The sequence below is a fragment of the Anopheles cruzii genome, chromosome 3 (assembly GCF_943734635.1).
Source record: "Anopheles cruzii chromosome 3, idAnoCruzAS_RS32_06, whole genome shotgun sequence".
NCBI classification, from domain to species: Eukaryota; Metazoa; Arthropoda; class Insecta; order Diptera; family Culicidae; genus Anopheles; species Anopheles cruzii.
The window spans coordinates 29,476,376-29,498,837 of NC_069145.1; the positions used below are offsets into that span (position 1 = coordinate 29,476,376).

The 22,462-nt window shown below is 49.7% G+C and overlaps 1 protein-coding gene across 1 annotated transcript in view; it reads right to left on the reverse strand.

Moving 5' to 3' along the window:
* Nucleotides 1-133: 133 nt before the first annotated feature.
* The window catches only part of LOC128270184 (protein tincar), a 32,350-nt gene continuing 10,021 nt past the window's right edge, over nt 134-22,462 (reverse strand). Inside the window, exons 3-6 of the mRNA XM_053007589.1 lie at nt 2,576-4,408; nt 2,133-2,502; nt 1,064-1,496; nt 134-997 (exon numbers count right to left, since the gene is read on the reverse strand). Of these exons, the coding sequence (XP_052863549.1) occupies nt 134-997; nt 1,064-1,496; nt 2,133-2,502; nt 2,576-4,408 (3,500 nt within the window). The remainder of the gene's footprint in view (nt 998-1,063; nt 1,497-2,132; nt 2,503-2,575; nt 4,409-22,462) is intronic.

Consider the following 22,462-nt stretch of genomic DNA (forward strand, 5'->3'; position numbering starts at 1 on the left):
CGCGGCGTATTCTATGTACACTGTGTGAGTGTGAGTGATTAGCGTATTCTACGAGATGGACAGATCCTATGTACAGAGAGCATGAATCGCTTAGAGTATGAAGGCAAGCGGATAGACTGCGGGCCGACGCGGCCTAGTGGTGCATCGGTGCGATGTGGCTGGGCGCGTTTATGTACATCTCCCGGTCCTGGTCGGAGATCATCGAGTAGTTGGCCGAATCGCGGTCCTCCGGGATGGTGGCGGGCGGCAGGAACGTGCTGTGGTTCGAGTGCGAGTGCGCTGGCATGTGGCCGTGGCCGTGGGGGTGGCCGGGGACCCCGGGCATCATCATCATGGTGCCGGTCGAGCCGAGCGGGTCGTGCAGAAGCTTGGAGAAGGTGTGATGGCCGGCCCCCAGCCCCAGGTGGCCGTACGGTGATTCGGCGTTCTTCATGTACGGCATTCGCTTGAGGAACTGGTTCGACGACGTGGCGTACCGGACACCGTTCGGGAGGGTCGTGTGCTGTGGTTGCCGTCCGCCGGCACCGGAGTGAACCGGCTGCGGACCGAACGATGTCTGGGAGTGATAGAGGAGGTTGTGTTGCGCCTGCTGCTGGTGGTAACCGGCCGGCAGGGGCATCGTGCTGCACTGCGGGTAGTCGGCGTGGTGGTGCAGGTCGTGGGACCCCCGCGTCAGGGGCAGCGTGGCGCTGGTGCCGTCCTTGTTGAAGCTGGACATCTTCATGTTGGTCGAGCGACCGAACGGTTCCTCCTGAATGGCCGGCGGTGGCGGCGCCTTGATGACCGACTTGTACGGACCCGAGCGCGGCCGGATGACGACCTCGTCGCGCCCTTCCTCGCCCGAGTGCACCCCGCTCGACGTTTCCGACGGTGCGTCCCGGCAGTCGGGCGGTGACGTAGAGCTCTCGGTTGAGGTAGAGTCGGACCGTGGCGTTAGGGCCTCCGTCGGCATGCCGGAGTCAGCCCGCCGCAGACAACGGGGCGTTGATCCAGGGCCCTAGTGAACGACAGGGGACGAGGGTCCATTAGTGGAGTTCCCGGTCGAAAAGTAGATCAGACTTACGGAGTTCTCGAGATGGTTGTGAACGGTCACGGTGACGGGAGCCAGCGGACTGCAGAGCTGCTCCGGTGACCGCACGAACGTTTCGCGCGACACCGTCCGGTTGAGGGGAGGCTCGAGATCGCGAGTCGAGGCGTACGTCACGCTGTCGTCCCGGACGCACGCCAACAGCTTGCCCTCCTCGGACGTGTCGTCGGCGTGGTCCGCGTTGATGCTGCCGACCAGTGTGTTGCTGTTGCTGGCCACATCCAGCAGATCGCAATCGTCAGACGGGGGCGGTGGAGGAGGTGGCGGAGAACCGGACGGGGCAGGGTGCTCGTAGGGGCCCAGGTGACCGAGCAGATCGCCCGGCGGGCCCCTTAGCGTAGCGTAGTCTCCGTCATCAGTTTCCCCCGTAACACTGGACACACGTATCGTGGTTCCACCGGACGGATGGCTGGCGATGGACAAGCGGAATGGTCGGTACGGTCGGTTAGTTTTTGCTTTGGGGGGCGCGATGGACACAATGAAACGCAAACGATGCAAACAAACAGACAAGCGCTAGTGAGGAGTTACGTACACAAACAAACACACACAGACGTGCTATAGAAAGGACTTCTTTCGAGAGATCGCTCTGGGCGCTGTGGTTTCGGATGTGGACTCGTCGGAGATAAACGAGGGTGGTCCATCTAGTGTTTGGATTCTGAAGAAGGGGTGCCAAGTCATTTAAGTTTTCAACTTCAATTCAACGCCGAAGATTTCATCTAACTTGAGTTGAAGAATCCCCAATTTGGAAAAAACTTTTAACTTTAAACTTTAAAATCTGGAAAAACATTCTACGTCTAAAAAGTCACGTAATCGGTAGTTTAAAATCCAAACACTTGATGGCTCACCCTACGAGAAAGCCTACGGGTTGGTGCAATGCTGGCCAGGTGCTGGGCTGTGGGATGCAAACCTAACCTCTAACCATGCTAACAGTTCAAGCAAAAGAAATAGAAATTTCAGAACGTAAAAGCAAAACACACAAACAACAACACGCAAACAACACGCGAATTCGGCCACCAGCCGTGAGGACTTGTCTTGAATGCTTTACCGCTTGCCGTGTTCGTGTGGCCCGATTGGACCGTGAGTGGCAGAGGACGTACTGGTAACTTCGTTGAACGTGACCTTCAGTTTGGGCGAGTTGGGCGCAATCTTGGGCCAGTAGATCGTGTCTTCCTCGCCGCCCGACGAGTTGGTGCCGGGTGGCGGTAGACCGGTCGGTAGTCCACCTGGAACCCCGACGCCGGGTGAGCGTACGCTTCCCTGTCCACGCAGCAGCGGTTGACCGGCAGCACCCCCGCCAGAGGCACCCCCGAAGCGGCCTCCATCGAGCGGCGGTAGCTTAAAGTGCCAGCGACGCTTCGCCGTCAGTCCCAACCACAGGACGATCCAGAGGAACAGATGGAGCACGGAGCCCATAGCTGCAGAAGATAGAGAGAGAGAGAGAGAGACAGTTTGTGTGTGCTCCATCGTGGATTGTGAATCCGGACATACCCGCGGCAAGAACGGCTCCATCGAGACTGCCCCGGTAGGTGGCGCAGAGATCGTGCATCAGCGGAGCCTTCACGACGGCCAGCGCCAGCACGAAGCACAGGGACGAGCAGTGCGCAAAGTAAGCCCACACGTCCGCACTGTGCTTGGCCGTGATCAGGCGGCGATCGCGCACCTTCGCCGTCAGCTTGCCGTGCCCGTACAGGTACAGCACCATCGAGGAAGCGATCGTAAGGATGAGCGCCAGGATCGTCAGGGCGAGTGTGACGGTGCCGTTTAGAATCAGCGCCGGTGCCTGCAACGGTAGCGCCTGGCCGAGGGTTTGCAGCTTGTACAGGACACTCGCGCCGGCAAAGCTCAGCAGGATGTCGGCTCCGTTCGCGATCATCTGCAAGCTGAATAGACAGGCGAACGACTTGGACGTGTGCCAGAAGACGGACGGGTAGCGAACGGCCCACACGGCCAGCGCAATGGCCAGATTTACAAACTCCAGGCTCGGCACCGTGGCCCACACTGACGCCGCACTAAACTGACGGTCCGCCGGCGAGCCAAAAATGGCCGCCAGCAGAGCCGGAAAGCCGGACAGTTCCAGCGGCTTGAACGTCAGGTTGGCGCTCGGAATGGCACCGATCAGAAAGGCCGGCTTGATCTCCATCCCGTTCTCGTCCTTGATGATGAACTCGTCCTCGTCGACGCTGGGGATGCTTTCGATGCTTTCGAGACTTTCGCTGCTGAAACTGTCCACCGCTGGGTCCGTCGCCGACGGCTCGGAGCGCTTGCTTTTGCGTCCCCCGCTCGTGACGCTCCCGGTGCTGGGCTTGATTTCGATGATCTTCGAATCCGTCGTCACCGGGGTCGAAGGCACGACGTTCTCCGGCAGGTTGACCGGCTTGAGCACGTGGATGTCACTGTCCTTCGTAGCGGGCGGTTTCTTCATCACCGGAACCGAGGTCGTCGGAGGCAGCTGGGTTGTGGTACGCCGGGGGGGACTTTTCGACGTAACTGCCGGAGCTGGCGACGGTTCCTTGGGAGCTCGATTCCCACCGCCGCCGCCGCCGGGTGTCTCGAGGAGCGTTGGTGTACCCTCGGGTTGATTGAGCAGACTCCAGTCCAGTTCGCGGTGCTCCTGGAGCTCGAGCCGCGTGTCGATGTCTTCCCCGTACCGATTCCGTGATTCTTGGTGACTGTGCTGATGTTGGTGGTGGTGGTGATTGCCGGCGTGGTGACCGTGCTGTGACTTGCCCTTCGCTCCCGAGTGTCCCTTGCCCGATCCGTGTATCTTCCGGTGGGCTCGGTTCGCCTCCTTCCGGCGGCTCTCACGGCTACTGCCCCCGGCAGCGGTGGTTCCTTCGGCACTAGAGTACGGGACGGTCGACGTGAGCGTGGAGGTTGGGGCCTTCAATCTCGGCGGTACCGGACTCGTCGAGGTGGTGGTTGTGGTGAGTAGGTTGCGCACCGGTGGCAGCGTCTGAAGTGTGGTCACATTTTCGCTCGCATAGTCGACCATGGTCGAGAATGCCACCGATGAGCTCGAAGAGCCACCGAACGACTCACCACCAGCGCCCATCTCGAGGGCTTCGTGCGTCCGGAACGCTTCGTCGCTCGTGTCGAGTCCACCGAACGCATCGTCGTCGTCGTCGTAGCTCGAGAACTTCTCCACCAGATCGCTGTGCTCGAGGTACCCGTTCCGGTACAGCTTCCGCTCGAGCTCCGTCATCCCGGGTCGCGCCGTGGTGCTGGTGTTCGGGTACGTCGGCGAGGAGGTCATGAACGAAAGCACCACCAGACGGTCGCTGTGCGTCACCATGAAGTCCAAGTCCGTCCGCCAAACGTTCTCTGTAAGAAAGGCCAAGAATTGTAGAAATGGTTAGTTGACGGCCAGAAAAGGGGATCTTTATTGCGGAGTCGATTGAAGATTGTTTGGGAACGCTTCTGAAGCTCAAAGCTCGAGAGAGCTTTAATTGGTTCTGCGGCACTAAATCGCATGCTGCCAACCAGTTCCTACACGAAACGGGAAGCTCTCCGACAACCGACTGCATCCGGAGTCCCGTAGGCAACTCGTTTAACCGCGGCTTCACAGAGAGCTGACTCTTCCCAGCGTCGGCTTCCGTCGAGGGACATCATAAATTAGTTTCGTTTCCGCTGGGAACCACGCTGGCTGCGTCCGGAACCGAGGGGCACCGAGGAAGAATCAGTGGCCGGAATGCAATCTTGGTACGAAGGAGCGTTTAACGTTCGTCAACTTGCGCCACGAAGGAAAGTGCGGACGGCGGAGAGTGATTGTCTACCACGCTGATGATGATGACACACTTCCCACAGAAAACTGGAGCGGGGTGGCTTTAGTTTAAGAATTCCGTTTTAAGTTTGAGCGAAGCGCACGGGCTCGATGGCCCATGGCCCGTGGCGATACATAATTCAGTCAAATTGGTTCCTCCTCCTTGCTCTCGCTGTACCGATGGGAAACTATTTCTTTTTCCATAATCCCCGGGCGGCCAACTAACCCAGCGGGGGAAGAGTTTCAAGCAAAAACTCTTAAGCTCCATTCCGGAAGTGCTCCAAATAGCGTCGTTAGGATAACTTGCCCACCATTTTAAGCACTTTAGCCGAGAGGGGCTCGAAGCAACAACAAAAAAATGGCGAATCTCCAACCGGGTCCCGTGTTTGTTTATCGGATAACACGAGGGGTGGCCGGGTGTTCCACCCGTACACCTGACCATCGATGCTCTCGATGGCGCGGCGCGGTGCCGAGTCGTGTTTGCCGTGCGGCCTACGCCTCATTGAACTTTGATGATCGAACGTGTAAATGCAGGCTTATGAAGTGGATGGTCAATATTTGACTAGCAACCAGCATGATCTGACGGTAGTCCGCAGTGTTGAGCTTCACCCGTGTGTTGGGTGAAAGTTAATCATGGTGACCACCGGCCCATTGGACTAGCGGATGGTCTGAAAGGGAATTTTATATCACTAACTACTACTCTTGGGTGTACTTTAAGGCCGTTTAAGGCCGTATCGAGTCCTTACAGAAGCGGTGCATGAGAATTAACATTTTACGGACGGGATTTATGTGGATGGACGTACGGACAGGAGTCCAACGTATTTTAAAAGCCAAATATGCAAGTGTGGTCTCTCAATCTCAATCCGACCATAGCAATAGACGACTCGAATCGATGCAACAAGAATTCAGGACATGTAATTTTCGCACCAAAACAAAACTTGAACACCAATAGGCAATGAGGGATTTAATAAAAGAAGGCAGAATTCTTTTTTTTTGCCGGAGCGCAGCAAGCACTCAAATTCTCGTTCGACTGACTACTCTCGACTTCGGCAAGGATTCGCCTCGGTTCGCTTCGTTACATTCCGATCCGTCTAATCGTCGTGTCGGGAGTGACGACCGAACCGAGAGCCTCCCGCTTCAGTGAATGAAAGAAATTTAACTTTTCATCAGTCTCCCTTCTGGCCGCGCTGCGATGATGTAAAACTCTGCGGGAAAAGGCCAGAAAAGGAACGGAACGGCATTTGCAAAAAGAAAAAACTTGAAACGTGATTAATTAAACGTCAACATAGTAACATTCAGGTCTTACGGCCTCCGGTGGTCCGGTTAAGCGGAGCGGAGTAGAAAAAATAACTGGCCCTGGGCACGGTTCGCCATTCTTCTAGGCGTTTAATTTCGTTGATTTTGCAAGTGTTTCGTCCATTCCGAGCACTTCCTTTTTTCCTTTTAACCACACCTCTCTTAACACACACTTTTTTGTCTTCCAATAGCCTAAATTTGCCCCAGGTCCTGTACTTGCTCGGTGTAGCTCCGTCCCTGAAGGCGTCTTAATTTTGGCGTGCGGCATAATTGCGTTCATTTACTTAAGCCGTGCGTACGACACTAATGACCGGCACGGAATGGTTAGGTACGCAGGTGTCGTTTTATTGGCATTATTACAATTTTATAGAACCCGGCCAGTGTTGCGCTGCTGGGCGTTCCCGTTGCAGTTTAATATCACACTGCAAAACCCCGTTGCAGTGTGATATTAAACATTTTTGATCGCAAACGAACCGAGATTCACGTGGCAGTTTTCGGCCACAAAACTTTGGCATAGTAGTTATAGTTCCACCGGTAGGTGGCCTTATGTTTGAGAATTCGCAAGTCTCAAGGTGGCCCGTACCGATACTGGTAGTGGATGGCTATGGTACAACTTTGTGACGTCGATGAAGTAGAAGTTGGTTCCCGTTTCCCGTACCAAATTGAAAAATAGATTAGCGAACGAGCGAAACGTCCCGTAACGGGACAATCAGCTAGGCGAAGGATCATAACGTTGTCCCCAAAACTTTGCTGCATCGCAAGCAGTTATGAGGTGTGGCGTGAATCGTTCATCGATGACGGTGCACAGTTGGGCGATGATATGCAAGTGTGGCTTGGCCAAATTCTCGACTCAACTTTTACGAGATGGCAGTTTAAATATAAGCTTGCCAACTATTTATTTTAGATAACATTTTCGACACGGCTCACAACGGCAAGACGGTTCGCTGGTGCCTCATTAATTAAAAATCATTATAAAATCATGGCAGACATGGCAGTTAAAGGCTGCGCCATGGAGCCGGCCGTCCGCTGGAAGTCCTCGGGAAAGCGCGGCCCATTTGGAATTGCTTCTTTGTTCCATTCCAGTTGCGCGAAGCAGAAGCAATCCTGACGCACTTCCCGCTGAATGGTTGCATGGTTTCATTCATTGCGATAATCAAGGCGTACAGCATGGCTGGCCGGCCGGCCGGTCGGCAGAGTTGCAATCAGTCGTCGTAGTTCATCTCCGTTGCATTTTATGCTCCCATTTCCGTCCTACTGCCCCCGTCTGGGAGTGGACTCGCTAGAGTGCCAGTGCCCAGTTCGTTTCGTTGCACTCGCTTCCCGATGGTGCCCGTCGTCGTGCCGATAGATGATGCCGGCAGCAGCATCGGTTTGCAAAAAGGACTAGACGTGCGACAGAAAACAAAAAAATCCTGGGAGTGATAAAACCGAAAGCGGAGCAAAATAAAATACATCCGGTCCAAGTGCAATCCAGCGAGTGAATGGAAGTCATTAGCTCTAATTACATTTTTCGCCGCCAGAGATGGCTGGAGGAGCTGGCAGCACCGTGGAATTTGGTGCCATGGTTCGGCCACCCCGCACAACTGCCGGGAAGCCCACTTTGAGCTCAACGATTGGGCGGACCTTCACTCCGGGAACTGGATCCGATCCGAGCTGGCGATCAGTCTGATTGGGTCGAGAAAAGGTTACCAGTTTGCCAGTCGCGGAATGGCTTTCCGCGAGGAAGTGGAAAATAATCAGCTTAATTAGCTTCACCTGCGAACCACCTGTAAGACTCGACTCCCACATGGCGGTGTAGAGTATTTTTTAATTTTTTTAGCACCTCACTCTGTGTTCGATGAATGCATGGCCGTTTAATAAGGAGTGGGGTTCTTCTTTTGCTTTTGTGTGCCCGTGGCTGCTAATGGGTCCATTAGCCGAGGGCTGTTTTGATCATTTCGGAGCGCAAGAAACGATGATGTTTACATGGATCTCCTGCAGACACAGGTCATGTATGCATTTTTCTCGTGCGCAGTGGGATAAAGGGTTGATTAAAGCACTACAGTCTTGCTTTCATTACACCCCAAAAAGAGACCTGCCACGAAGAAGCTGGCTTTGAAGATAGAGCTACAACTAGAAGCGTAATATGGGCTATGGAAACGATTCCCTATACGGCTGGTCTGCCTAATACCACACGCAGACGTTGGACCATGCACGGTATCGCAGAAATTGATACAAAAATGTACAAAATTCAATTTTCCCTTCCATTTGGCAGCGGGAGCCCTTCTTCCGCTTTGTTTTGTCGATTCCGATGTTTGGCTTTGGTTTTCCGGTAAAGAGCGGGAGGATCCTTACGGACACGGAAGGTCTCCGGAAACCTTCAACATTGGCCAATGTGCTCTCGTAGTGGTACTTGTGCAGTGTGTCCTTTATTGGATGTAGAAAATGCACTTTGTTGCTCAATAACGCCGGCCAACATAGTTCGGCAAAAGGATGTCCCAAGTAGATGGCTGAAACGGACTGTTGGCCAAGACTGTGAGCCACCGGATAAGAGGGGCCACTGCTAACGGCCCGTAACGCTTTGCTTTTTTGCGGGTTTTTTACTTAGTGGACTCTTTGTTTGCTTGTAGTGCACCTCTCTTAATGTTTGTTATCTGAAAAATGCGTTGTTATTCATGCAATTTTAACATAGACCGGCCATTTGGTATACATTTTTGGAATGGTAACAGATTCCACCTCATTTTTTACAATATTCCGTAGATTGAAAATAAAAATACTACTCGATTCAATAGAAATTTGAGCGGTTCTAACGAGATTGAATGAATTGACACGAAAAATGTATGTATCGTACATTTAACCGAAGACAGTTTAAACCGATAATTAGCTTCTTCCGAGTTCACACATGCTCAATGTTTGTGGCGGACAATACGGACAATGCTTCGAAAGAATGGAACTTTACTTTCCAGCTCAATCCAGTTGAACCCAATTTATTGTCAATCCAAAGTTGTTAATAAGGGGTGCGGCCGGCCGAAGCCACAAGAATCAAACGGCGGAAGTAACGAGATTAAATTCAATTTATTTTTTATGTCCTCCTCCAGCAAACTTATATCTTTCGCTGCCCATTTCATTTGCAGGGATCCAGGGGTTTCCCGTTCCCTAGAACATGGCGGTGCGGACACCCATTCAGTCACCCACCGTAATCCGCAATCGAATCGAGCCGGAATATAAACCATCGGAGCTGCAACGGTCTCCCTACATGAGCGACTTTCACCGACCACCCTACTAAACCCGGGAAACTGTTTAATGTCTCAATCTTGGGGATCTTTTATCGCTTTTCGGAAGGGTCACGACGGGTGAAAACTATTTCCTGTGGAACCCGGTGGAGAGGCACAAGTTTTCCGCAGTTTTGCTTCCACAACGACCGGCATCACCATTGTGGAGGACACGTCTCCTGTAGTGCACGGGGTGGAACAAGGGACGAGATACGGATGATAGCAATTAAAGCTGATCCATTTCTGATTAAGCCCAGCGGGCAGCAGCGAGGGATCGGTCAGTTCATTTCCAGCATAAGAATGATGGAATGTTTTTCAGGATAACCGTTGCGTTCCAGGAATATTTATGGGGGTATTAGAAAGAAATTAACGGTAAGCCGAGGGATGTAATTGACCTGTTACTGAGTTATAAGATGGCCTTTTGATGGCGATGGTGCTCACAATGGGATGAGCATGTTATCACAAATTTAACACAACGAATTTAAACATTTCAAGATTTTTTAAGACAACTGTCCGCGAACCACCAGGCGCCTCCTTCGCACAGACAAAGAACTCCAAGCGGCCCCCATAATAAAATATGGTTTTCTTTAAATTTGAGGTTTGTTAGCATAATTTATGAATAAACAATAATCCAGTTGTTGTCTCATCCACCGATTTGAATACAAGGCAAAATCTTTGTCCGTCGGACCGCCGAACGTAGCCGAAGGATCATTTCGGTGCTTTGATGTCGAAATGCGTAATACGCAACAAGTTAACGAACTGTGTGAGCGTGGGACGGGCGGACGAGCGAAAGAACTTTTGCCAGCAAAAACGCGTAAAGAAAGATTCGCAGAATAAATTTATTCCTTTGGCCCCGAAGCGCTGGCCTGAAGCCGTCCGTAAAGGATTGGAGTGCTGTGGTATTTTTTGCCCGGAATTTATTTATCTTCATTAAGCTGTAGGATTTGGTGCGATTTTGTAGTACGCACGCACGCCATAATTGGGTCTCTGCGGTCCTCTACCGTGGAACGTGTCGCTCTTCTGATCGAACAACAATCCTTCCATGTGTTTTCAGGGCGCGCCATTTTGCCCGGAGCCGGGTGCGGATTTTCCCATCGCACGGGGAGTTGTATTAAATTGTGTTTTAACTCTCCTCGACTGGAGCCGTAAGTAGAAAGTGTACGGATCGGAGAATAACATGACTCCCAGCTGCAGGCGGGGTCGAATGGCAACTTATTGCTAAACACCGAATACTAATCCTACGCGACGCGACGAGCACTTCCGGAAGCAATAGGAAGGCGGCCCTCCGAGACATGCTCGTGCCGGCGATGTTTACAGAAACAACATGCAGACATTGTACGCCGATGTGCAACCCGCTTCTGGGCCAACCTTCACCGCCGGGAGCTTAAGTCACGTGCTCCGCCGTTTGCTCTGCCATCATCTGTTCTCCACTTGATACGCCATCCTGAGCCGCAAGCTGCGACAATTGGAAGCAAAATGTTCACAAACATCATCACCGCCGGAGCATTGTAATGACTCGGTTGGGCTCAGTTTTACAGGAAGGAGAGCATAAAAATCAGACACCTCGAATGAACAGCGCGTGCATTTGTCTCCGAAGCCGTCGGCGGGTTACCTCAGGTACACTGTGTCTAGAGTGAAATTGAGTTTACTTTTGCCATTGTCATCTTAAACAGAAATTTAATTCCATTTCGCCAGCCGGTTCTCCTTTTCCGGGGCAGTGAAGCCGAGGTAGCACCGCTTGGAGGCTGATGGAACAGGATTTTTCACCTGCCTTTCGTTCTTCGTAAAATCACATTTGGGACCACCGGATGAGTTCCATGATTTATGTACAAGGTTTCGGTTTGGCATGTTTGTGTTGATCGAATCGAAATGATGTTGGTTTTCAAGGGTGGGCCGTATTTGTTTTACGAGCCGGTGTCAACCGAAGGCGCATGCTGAAATTAGGGAGGACATCGGCGAGACAGCAAAATGTCGCCTCTTTTTGTGGAAGGACAAATCTCTTCCACGAGCTTTCTTTGGGCGATGATTCAAATTCTTGCCTTGAGTGGGAAGAACTTTGTGGGCGAAGCGAAAGATTTGCGGTATCTGCGACGGATCGGAGTTCGGTTTTCGGTTGTCGAAAGTTTCGTGCCCACTTCCAGTGGGGTCGGGAACATGGCGAATGAACCGCAAGCCGTTTGCAAAGCTTGAAATTAATTTGTAATTCTAATGGATCCGAGAGGATCTTTTATCGCTGTTAGCGTTGGCTCTACGCCATTTCGCCCGTTAACTTATCGTCCTCGTTCCGCCCGCAGTACAGCGATTTTTGAGGAATCCAGTGTTCTTAGATACGTCAAAGGACCAACGTTTCTTCGATTCGTGGCAACTCATAATCTTCTTTTATGACGAGAAATGTCAAGCTTCGAATAAATCTCAAAATAAGCTTAACAGAAGCCAACCTCAGAAATCGGTAAACGGTATCAAAAAGTGCACCATATGGTTCGGAACCGAAAGTTTTCTACACGCAGCAAACCCTCGTCACACACCAGCGCCAACGGGCCACTCCCCTAAAGGGGTGTCAGAAATCCTTTTGCCGAAATGTCCTTTGTACCCCTATCAGAGTGCCTACGCAGGCGATTACGCAAAACACGCACTGAACCGGTCGCCCGGTTCATGTTGAGTGCTTTTTTGTGTGTTCTTTGTTGGCCGACAGGAAGGTAAGGCCCCCGAAGAAGTGTCAAAACATTGCCCGAGAATTATGATCTGTTATGCTGCGCACGGCAAAGGGATGGCTCACAGTGGCTTTATTCCCGGTGTTCGCGCCGGTCCATAGTGTGTGTGTGTGATGAGAAAGTTTACTGCTATATGAATGGAAAGACAGACCCTCGAAAACCTTGCTTTTTGTTTCGCTTTCCAAAAACGGGAGGAAGTCAAAAATAAACTTCCACCGTCTTTGGCGGCCGAATGGTGGATGCTTGGCGCGAACCCGGGAAGGGATTAGTGATAAATTGTGGAAAGTAAAACAATACAGACCACTTGCCGGTGCTCGGCCGGTGCAACAGGAGCCACTGAGGAGATGCGAAGAAAAGCCTTCATTCAAGCCAGCCTGCCCGGCTCTCCGCGTTATGCGGTCGGTAAATGATACTTAAGGATGGAACCCCTTCTGGGCACCACGAAATGTTTGAGGCCGGGTCACGGCGACGCCAAGCACGTGCTTAACACTTTGAAGTGCCTGCGAAGAGTGCAGCGAATGGGCCACAACCGAAAAAAGGAAGAAAAAAGGGACGGGCTCTTACTTTTCACAAAAGCGGGAAAAAGTTAGCCCAAAAGTTAGCCTCAAGATGGGTCGCTCCATTGACAAAGAAGTATCGATGTAGGCCTGCGGCTCAAACCTTTGAGACTTTCGTTAACTTTTCTTTTGCCCTGGGACAGAGCCTGACGTTGTTTTGGGTTTTCCTTTTCCAGTTACTTTCTTTTTCAATGCCCAAGACACGCTGGAGTGCAATAATCAGTCATTTTGCCAACTTGAAAGCACCTTTTGCTGCTAATATGGTTTTCAATTTTTCCTGGTTTGTTGTTTTTGGACAACTGTGGAAAGGTCTTCGTTTGGTGCCTCGTGCCATGCGGAAGCATAACCTGGCCAAAACCGACAGAAACAAGTGGCTTGATCCAATTATAAGTTCTACTTGATTGAGTGAAACACGGTTTTCCCGCGGGTACGTGTCACGGCCGCAAAATATGGCAAAACCGTAACATAAAAACTTTCTTTGAGTGGTGCAAAACAGCGAACACAAGCGCCGTATGTAACGGTGATGTAACAAACAACACTGCGGCGACTGTGGCAAACAAGTTAACTTTCGGTTGGACTTCCTATAAAAAGGGACATTTTTTTTTAGCTAAAGGTCATTGGCACAATCCTCGACACAACTCGCCGCTTGTCGTGGGAAGTTATTATTTTCCGAATGAATGCGGAAAATGCGATCAAATACGGGTTTAAAATCACCTCGCCCGGTGTTCCACGGGGGTTTCCCGACATCCGGTGGCGGTGGCCGTGGTTGACTTTTGCCGCACACTTATCTCGTTACCTAATTACTGTAGCGCGCGAAAAGTTAGTCACAGTCCTTCGCATCGTGACGCCGTGCATCCATCCCTCCAGGTCGTTCGTTTTCCCTCGAAGGACCTTTTCACAGTTGGCTCGGTCGTGTGGAAAATCCCTTCCCGAACCGGAAAAGCCTATCAAGGCTTCCGGTTTCATTCCCACTGCAACCCCGGTCGGCCCGGAGGTGCTTCTTTGTGGATGGGTTTTTCTTTGCCACCACCCCGAAACCGCGTATTGCACCGTCGCGTTAAATGTCGCCGATGGCTGGAGGGTGCTCGAGTCACGGTGGTAACCACAAACCCGGCCCCCTCCCCTTGGGAATCAAACTGGGGAGTCCGGGCCACAAGAACGGGGCCGTGTTAAAGGATGGTTGCACTTTCTGACACTTTAAGTCCGGGCACGGGCGCACGGCAAGAGATTTGCGGGCAGGTTTGGCAGGTTTATTATTTTATCAACAACAGACAGCAGCGAACGGAGCGCGAAAAGCCTGGCGCCGGCACAACTGCCACCAGGAATCCGCCTGAAAAGATAATTCAAAAGTGAAAATCTCTGCAGCCAAACCGGATCCACGGATTAGGGCGCGGTGGGCGGCGTCGGCGTCGCAATTTATTGTGTGGCTTATTTGAGGGGATTATCGAGCTTTGTAATTGTGTTGGAGTCGGAGTCGGAGCCGTCGCCAGTCGTGTGGAAAGGAAGCGTTAAGCATGAAAAGAGGAATTTAAACCAAGATGTATACCGTTTAGTGCGGCACATTCGAAGAAAGTTATTAAAGTTAGGACGATCCCACATTTAACTGTTACTGAATCTTTGTGGGACATGATTCTATTTTGCGCCTGAAGGTATGCAATTGTCCAGGAAAAATATCATTTCCTGAGCGGTCTCCTGTTACTTTTCAACATTTTGTTTTCCAGCACAGAGCCGATGGGGTGTTAGTTCGAAATACCAATCACCGAAACAAGAAATGATAAGCTGAGTTCGAATTATTGCCGCGAATGAATCAGCGAAAACAGAACGGAACCGCGAAACCACAATAAACAACAACAGTGTTCAGTGCTTTCGTTCACCTTCAGTTCGCTTCGCTAGCCACTTTCCGATTGCCGACAAGCAGCCGGCCAGATCCAGCCGCAACAAACTGAATCGATAATTCGTTTTCCCGGAAAAGGGAAGGAGCCCCCAAGCCCGAAGCTGACGGTGGCGGTGTAATCTTGATTGTGTTGCAATTTTTTATGGCTCCTCACCGAGCGCAAGGATGCAAGTAATGGAAGGAAAACAAACAGCCAGTCGCCGGTGCAACGCCGGGTCGTTGGTGTTGGGAATGCAACCTTAAAGCAGAACTTCGGCGTCGTATGATGTTGGGTTGGGTCAGTTAAAGTAGAGAGGTCAACGTCTTTGCAAGTGTAGTGTAAAAAAGGATATATTACATAAACTATTAGGTGTATTCCTAGAAATCCGCAGTTTGCATATAGGTGGCTCTACTGTTGGATAGAAGGCACAAATGTCATCAAATAACTGTCAAATGTCAAGCTTAGGCATCTGCCAACAAATCTGCATCATCAAATTTGTCAATTTTGCCATTGTGAGATTGTTATTAACACGAAACCATATGCGAATTTGAGCCAAAAAAGCGTCATTTGCGGGAAGTGTCGTTGTATCACTTTCATCTGAAGAAAACTGCAGCCGAAGCATGCCAATTGCTTAGGGAGGCTTATGACGATGCTATTATAGGCGAAACCGGTTGGTTTGATCGGTTTCGGCGCTTCAATAGTGGTGATTTTTGCACTGAGGACAAGGAGCACCCGGGACCAGTGAAGACGTTCGCAGATGAAGAGTTGGAAGCATTGCTGGAAGGCGACCCGTGCCAAACACAACAACAGCTTGCAGATGCATGTGGAGTGGACCAAGGAACAATTTCCAGACGTTTGAAAGCGTTGAGAATGGTCCAAAAGCTGGGAAACTGACTGCCTTACGAGTTGAAGCAAAGGGATGTGGAACGCCGTTTATGCATGAGTGAACAACTGCTCCAACGACACATCCGCAAAGGTTTTTTGGATCGAATAGTTACTGGCGATGAAAAGTGGATTCATTATGATAATCCCAAGCGCAAAAAATCGTATGAATATCCTGGTCATGCGACAACATCGACGACCAAGCAAAATTTCCATGGAGCCAAGCTTCTGCTCTGCATTTGGCGGGATCAGCGTGGCGGAATTTATTATGAGCTGCTGCAACCAAATGAAACAACTACCGGAGACCACTACCGCCTCCAACTAATGCATTTGAGCCGAGCATTGAAGGAGAAACGGCCAGAATATGGCCAAAGGCATGATAAGATCATTCTGCGGCACGACAATGTCCGGCCGCATGTCGCGAAACCGGTAAAAACATATCTTCAAATGCTGAAATGGGAGGTCTTAACCCCCCCGCTGTATTCCCCAGATCTGGCTCCTTCCGATTACCATCTCTTTAGATCAATGGCACATGGATTGGTTGAGGAGCGGTTCACTTCGTATGAAGAATGTAAAAACTTCGTTGATCGGTGGATTGCCTTGAAAGATAAGACATTCTTCTCCGATGGAATCCGAAAATTGCCAGAAAGATGGCAAAAAGTACTGGCTAGCGACGGACAGTACTTTGAGTGACCAGTTTGTAAAGAGTTTTGAACAATAAATGATTCAATTTGGTAAAAAAACTGCGGATTTCTAGGAATACACCTAATATTATCAAAACAGGATAAGTAAACTCCAGGGATGAAAAAATACAACTTCCCACATGAAATGCTACAGTTGAAGTCACAAAAGCCACAGAAGCAGGACCTGGTCAATGACACCAGCGATGGCTCGGTTTCGGTTTGGTGCTGCAACATCGCCTCCATTCGCCTATCGTCCGCCATCCTTGCAGTATTTATTTGTTTCTGTGGTTTTTGTTTATTCTACGACCATGGCGTAGTTAGGTCCGGAGAAAAACCCCGGCTGGGAAAGTATTCCCCCGGGAGGTCATAGGTTGCGGTTGGCGAGTTCAACCCCAGCGAAGGTTATCGCCAGAATTGGGGAAGATGTGGATGTGGTTCATAAAGTGTCACAGCCAACCCTACGAGGCCGGCTGGGTGTTGTGCAGGAATTGTTATATTGCTGGGCCAGGATTGAAGCAATTACTCGGCCCGGGAGCAGGGACACTAACCAACCAAGGGGCCTACCCGTGGTGATGGTAGGCCCTCGTGTGTAACGATAACGCGGGACACAAGACATAAACGAAGTTGTTTATTTCCCGCCATTCCCTTTAATCGCGCGCCGATGAACAAAGGGGGCCGCCCTCTTCTGGGGTGCTTCCGGAAGGCTCCATCGTCCGGGATCGCGTGCTCTGCGGGAAATCTTGTTAGTGTGTGTGCGGGAAGCCAGAACTTTACAACCGCTGGAAAAATTATCGCACACCCTCCCCAACAACAACAGATGAGTGAAAACACTTCACGAGGGAGACTCCGGAGGCGACAGAAGTTTACACCGACCGAACAGGGCCGATGGGTCGGGGATGGCTGAACAATTCGGGTGGGCTCGGGTGAAGACAATTTCAAATGGTGGCTTCCCTAAAAGTCGGGAAAAAGGTTCCCAACTTTTCTCGGTGGCCGAATCCCGGAGTTGATCCTCGGGCGCCGATAAACACTCGCGTTGGACGCAAGGTGGCCACCGAGAGGATCAAATAACGAAAGCTTATTTCAATGGTAAACTTTTTTGTTGGCGAGATCAGTTAAGCTTTGGGGAGCATTACAAGCATTCCATCGTTTTCTTTTGACCGGAGAAATAAAACCTTACGAAATGCGACGGACATGGAATCGCTGTTTTGGCTGCCCCGTCACGAAGGTTCGGGGCTTAGGGATTGGAATTTTAATTAGGACATTTTTGTAACTTTGTACGTATTCTCGTGCGTTGTGGGTCGAGCTCGGCGAAGAGTTCTGGAGTTGAAGGAAAGCATAAATAAAATTTGACTGGACTGAAGATCACCAGTTCAAGGTTATGCTCTTTAACGCTTAAAGCATAACGGTGTTCGTATTTTATTAGTACGATAAGTATAGTTAATTACTACACATATGAACGAATTGAAGTGAAATAATGAAAAACATGGAACGCGTATGTGTGTATAAGAAGAAGATTATTTATTAAATTCTTGTTTGCTTTGTTCAAAGTAGACATTTCTTAGTTTTATAATCCTTGTTATAATGGTTCAATAAGAATTAAAGTTATTTTAATGCCGTCGTACTCTGGGGTACTCGGAGAAATCCTTTAGATCTGTCCTCGAGCATGTGTTCAACTTCAATATCGCACAAACGTTATCAGTTGTGAGAAAAAATGATTGGTTGCTATGATTTATATTTTCCAATAACAATATTTTAAGACTTGATGAATTATTTCTTAAGCGATGTTTAATGCTCATTCGAATTCTCTCTTCAGTCTTATTTTTGTATGTTTTTTGGGGATTTTTCAAGAGATTGAGCAACAGTACGTTGCTAAATATACTTCTCTAATCGTAGCACAGGCATAGGCTCGGTATCGAGGAATGTTTGTCGCACTACGTATGCCAAACTAAGTTGTAGAGAGTAACAAATATATCGGCAGCTAGCGCATCGGCGTTCGGTTCACGGATACGGAAACGGTACAGAGAAATAATTCCTTCTTGCGGTTCGTGCATTTGACGGCAGCGGATTTGTTGGTTGGAAGTTTCGAGTGGATCTTCCAGCCCCACCACGAAACTTCACAAAAACACGCTCCAACGACATTCGTTTCCCGGAACTGGCAGAAATGCTGAAACATTCCGCTTGTTTACCGAAACCAAACGAACCGTCCACGCGACAACTCCAGCTCCAGCTGCTGCTGCGGTACTTGTCCGCAAGATTATTATTTATTCACGTTTTTCACGGCCGAAAGTCGTGACCATGACTTGAGCACCGCCCCTGGACCTGGTGGATGGGCAAAGTGACAAAAGTGGACATCCGTGACGCGCGAGAGTTCATGTGGAAATGAGTTTAAAAGCATCGCCTAATGGTATTCTTTTTTCTTTCGCTGCGATTGCGTTTACAATATTTTGTCCTCGCCGATTTATGGGGGGCGCGAAATAAAATCACCGACGATGGGGAATTTAAGTTAAATAGTTTTTCCTTCTGCCGTAGTTACGATTTCACGGTACTTTGAGTATTTCCCTGGGCGCTGCTCTGAACAAGATTAAATATTTATACAGAAATACCTTCTACTCCATTCATGCATTCGGGGGTTTCCCGCTTTGCAATCATTGCGAATGCGGAAAAATTGTTTGCATTGGAAATAACATTCGCGGTCGTGAGACTACCACAGAAAATGAACGAATGAATGCAGTGGAAAGTATTTTCGATCGACAAACAGACCAGCTCTGCCGCCAGTTGGAAGACGACGTCGCAAGACACAACCCGACACGGCACAAAGAATTTCCCACCATTTTTTTAAATCTATTTCCGTGGACTCTCCCCTCGGCTTCCGTGAAAAACAAATAAAAAACGTGCGCCGACCAGACACTAAAATGAGCTAAAATGTCTGTAGAAAATACAATTATGGCACCATTAGAAAATAATTTCACACCGACGCTGTCCGACACAAAATGGGCTCCGGGAGAAAGCTCCCTGTGCAACGGCAAAGTTTCATCGCCAAAGTGACCACCCTGGTTTGGTGATTCCTTTTTCTATCTAAAGGACATCCGAGTTCTCTACGCGGGAAGTTTTCTCAATTTCATTTCATTGAATAATAATCATTTTGCGTCCTGGCGACCGGCTGTCCCTCGTGAAAAATGGTGTACAACAAGCGGTGGAAAGAAAAATCCCCCCGAAGCGCGGTGGTCCGTCGTCGGGCCGTTCGTTCGTTGTCACGAGAGGAAAAATCTTATTAGCCATTTAAACATCAAGAAAAGCGTCGAAGGCACAAGGTAAACATGGGGCAAATGGAAATTTCTCGCCAACCGATCGAAGATAGCGCAAGAAACAAAAGGAAACGGTGCACTCGAACGACCCAGAGAGTGTGTCGTCGGTGCCAGAAGCTGTCGGAGCCAGCCCGTGGAAAATCGAAACGTAAAAACGGAAATGGAACAACACCAATAACATCATTATTGATAACATACATAAACCCCTGAAGCGAGCGAGCGAGCGAGCATGGAAACGAATTAAATATAAGAAAAGGGACCGGTGTCGGGATCTGTTTCCGGTTCGAAACAGGGCTTTGTGGTGCATCGGACGGAGGCGGCCGCGATTCACTTGGCTCAGATCCGTCGGCCTTCCCTCCATTTCTGGCACGGATCGGTTGCGCGTCCCTTTTTTTTTTCGCAAATTGGATCATTGCCTGCGTGTTCCGTTTGGCCTTTGATTGGCCGTTAGTTTAGTGCTCTTCTGTTTCCGGCCTCCAGCCTTCTGGGTAGATAGTTTACATTTTTCTGGCACATTTTCAATGTTGTTTTCCAACAGCTCTGGCAACGTTTCCGGGACCGAAGAAAGGCCAGGCCGACCTTCGGATAGCCGGCAGCACTAGTGCTTTATTGAATGATTCAATTCTAACGCTTTGACGCTGTCTCAGTTTTACTGTGTTTTTCCATCACAAAGAACGTGGCTTCTTAACGAACTTAAGTCACCCGGAGGTACCGTGAGATTGGCCGTAGTCGTTGTAGCGTATAATCGAACTTTGTTGTTTTGGAGAAGAAAGCCACGGCGGCAGAAAAGGTTCATTTGGCCAGGGGAATGTTGGTGAAATTTAATTCGCTGGTTGAAGTAACAACCAGCGAACAGCGTGACGTGGGGCTGTATCCGGCTTTCAACCAATCGACGAGTTCATTGTGGGATTATGTAAATGGACAGCGAATGAAAGAAGGATCATCAGAGTTTGGCTAAGGTTTTGCCAAGCGATTTCTCGCAGACAAAGAAAGCTTAGAAATTTGTCTCTATTGATTTAACAATCTTAGTGTATCTTTTTTTGCGTTTTAAAGGACGTAAAGTTCCGCATTACGAGGGTTGCGTAAAAATGAAACCAACAGCCATCTCGGAACCGTGACATGGTCCTAAGTCCTACCAGTATGGCGTACGTAGGGGCTGCTTTAAAACGAACTATTGATTCAATGGACTCAAATGTCGTCCGTACGCCACATCGAGAACGGATATCGCATTTCTCGCACTCCAACGCAAACCGTGCTCGCGCAGTGTCAGCCACGTGGGCCCGAAACGGTTGATCTTTTGCAGCCAACCATCGTCATCATCGTTCTCATTATTTGCCTCGAGCCGCACACGCACACATGTTAGCGCCATGCTCGACAAGGACAGCGGTGTTGGATGAAACTTGTTTTATGCTGCAATTTGTAAATCCTTTTGAAATTTGAATAACACCGTCGTATGTCGGCTCCAGGTGACGACACTCTCGAGCCTCAGAGTGACAGCGCACGGTAACGTGCACTGATAACATAGCTCCATCAAAGACAGGTCGCACATTGCCCCTCAACCGGCGACCGGTCGCCGGCAGTCAGAAAGCCGTCATTAGTTATGCAAATTCGCCCGGCTGTGAAGAGCCGGGCGTTGTTGGCCATTGTTCTGGTCCCCGGTGGCCATTGCGGAAGTGACGCGACGCGCTGCCATGGGCCATCCGCTACGGACGATTGCGACGCAATACGAGATTATTGCCCGGGAGATAATCTAAGCTTAAAACATCTGCAAACCAGAACGAAGACCGTCGTTTAGGGGGGCATTAGACAAAGGTGACACGGGCTTCGAGAGATGTGTGTGTATTTGAGGGGGACATAATCTCGGGCTTTAATTGGTGGCGATCAATGTAAATGGCGTTTGGGAGGAATACACGTCAGGAAAGCTGTCGCTGAGTGGGTTAATTGAAATGTTTCCCATTTGGGGTTCGGCATCGAATTTACTTTCTGTTAGGCAATTTCAAAAATTAAAGATAAGGAGGCAAAATTTCGTAATGTTTTTTAGACAATTGGATTGTTGAACTCTCAGAACGATATCAATTGTTTGTTTAACTGTTGCCTGTGTCTGACTAGATCGTCTCAAACGCTTGTCGGTGACCATGCGACCCGTGTGTGTGCAAAAGAGACAGCGACGTAACGAGTTGACAGCTATCGATCCGAATTTCGATCACTCGATCGCACAGTCCGTCGGTGTATCTTGGCGAAATCATGGCATAAATTATTTGCCGTAGCGGACATCGTAAAACTGTTTGATAACCAAACAATTCGGCCATTGCATTAGTCTTAACGTGGAATACTAAGTGATCAGCTTTAATGACCAGTATTGCGTAAGTTGGAAGTAGTTGATTACTGAAATCGTTGCTTTTTCCTCCGTTTCGTAAGTGAGTGCCGTGCAGCCAATGTGTGTACGATAATGAGTGACAAAGAGAGAGGTCGTCGTTGTGATTTGTGTCACCTTCGGACTTCTCTCTTGCTCTCTGTTCTGTTTCATTAGCTCGATCAGTAACGGGACAAACTTTCAAGAGCTTGTGACAACCGACATGTAAGTAAAAACTATAAAAATTATGCTTTACTAGCCAACTTCGCAAACTTCGTTCCATCCAAAGTGGAATGAAATTAAACAACGTTCATTAAAATCAGAGTTTGAAATACGTTCGACTGTAATTCGGACGCAATTTGCCTTTGATATTCCCAGAAGACTACTCGTAAATTTCCCAAAAGTCATCTCCTTTTCTATCAACCCTCGTTCATGTTCATGAGCCCGAGCTGCTTTTCATGAGCCCACGTGAGCTCGCTGAATACCAATTGAAAGCATTCGCTTTCAGGGTGGGCTTTCGGTGCAGGGTGTGGGCAGAATATGCATTTCTCCAAAGTGCAGTTATGTTTCGTACACATGCGAAACATGCGCAGGGATGCGGGAATGGGCCTCACCCGTTGGCCGTTTATAATTGCCAACCGTTTATCATCGAACTTAATGGCGGAAAACGAGCCTGCCATCTCCAGGGAACTGCCAACCGGGC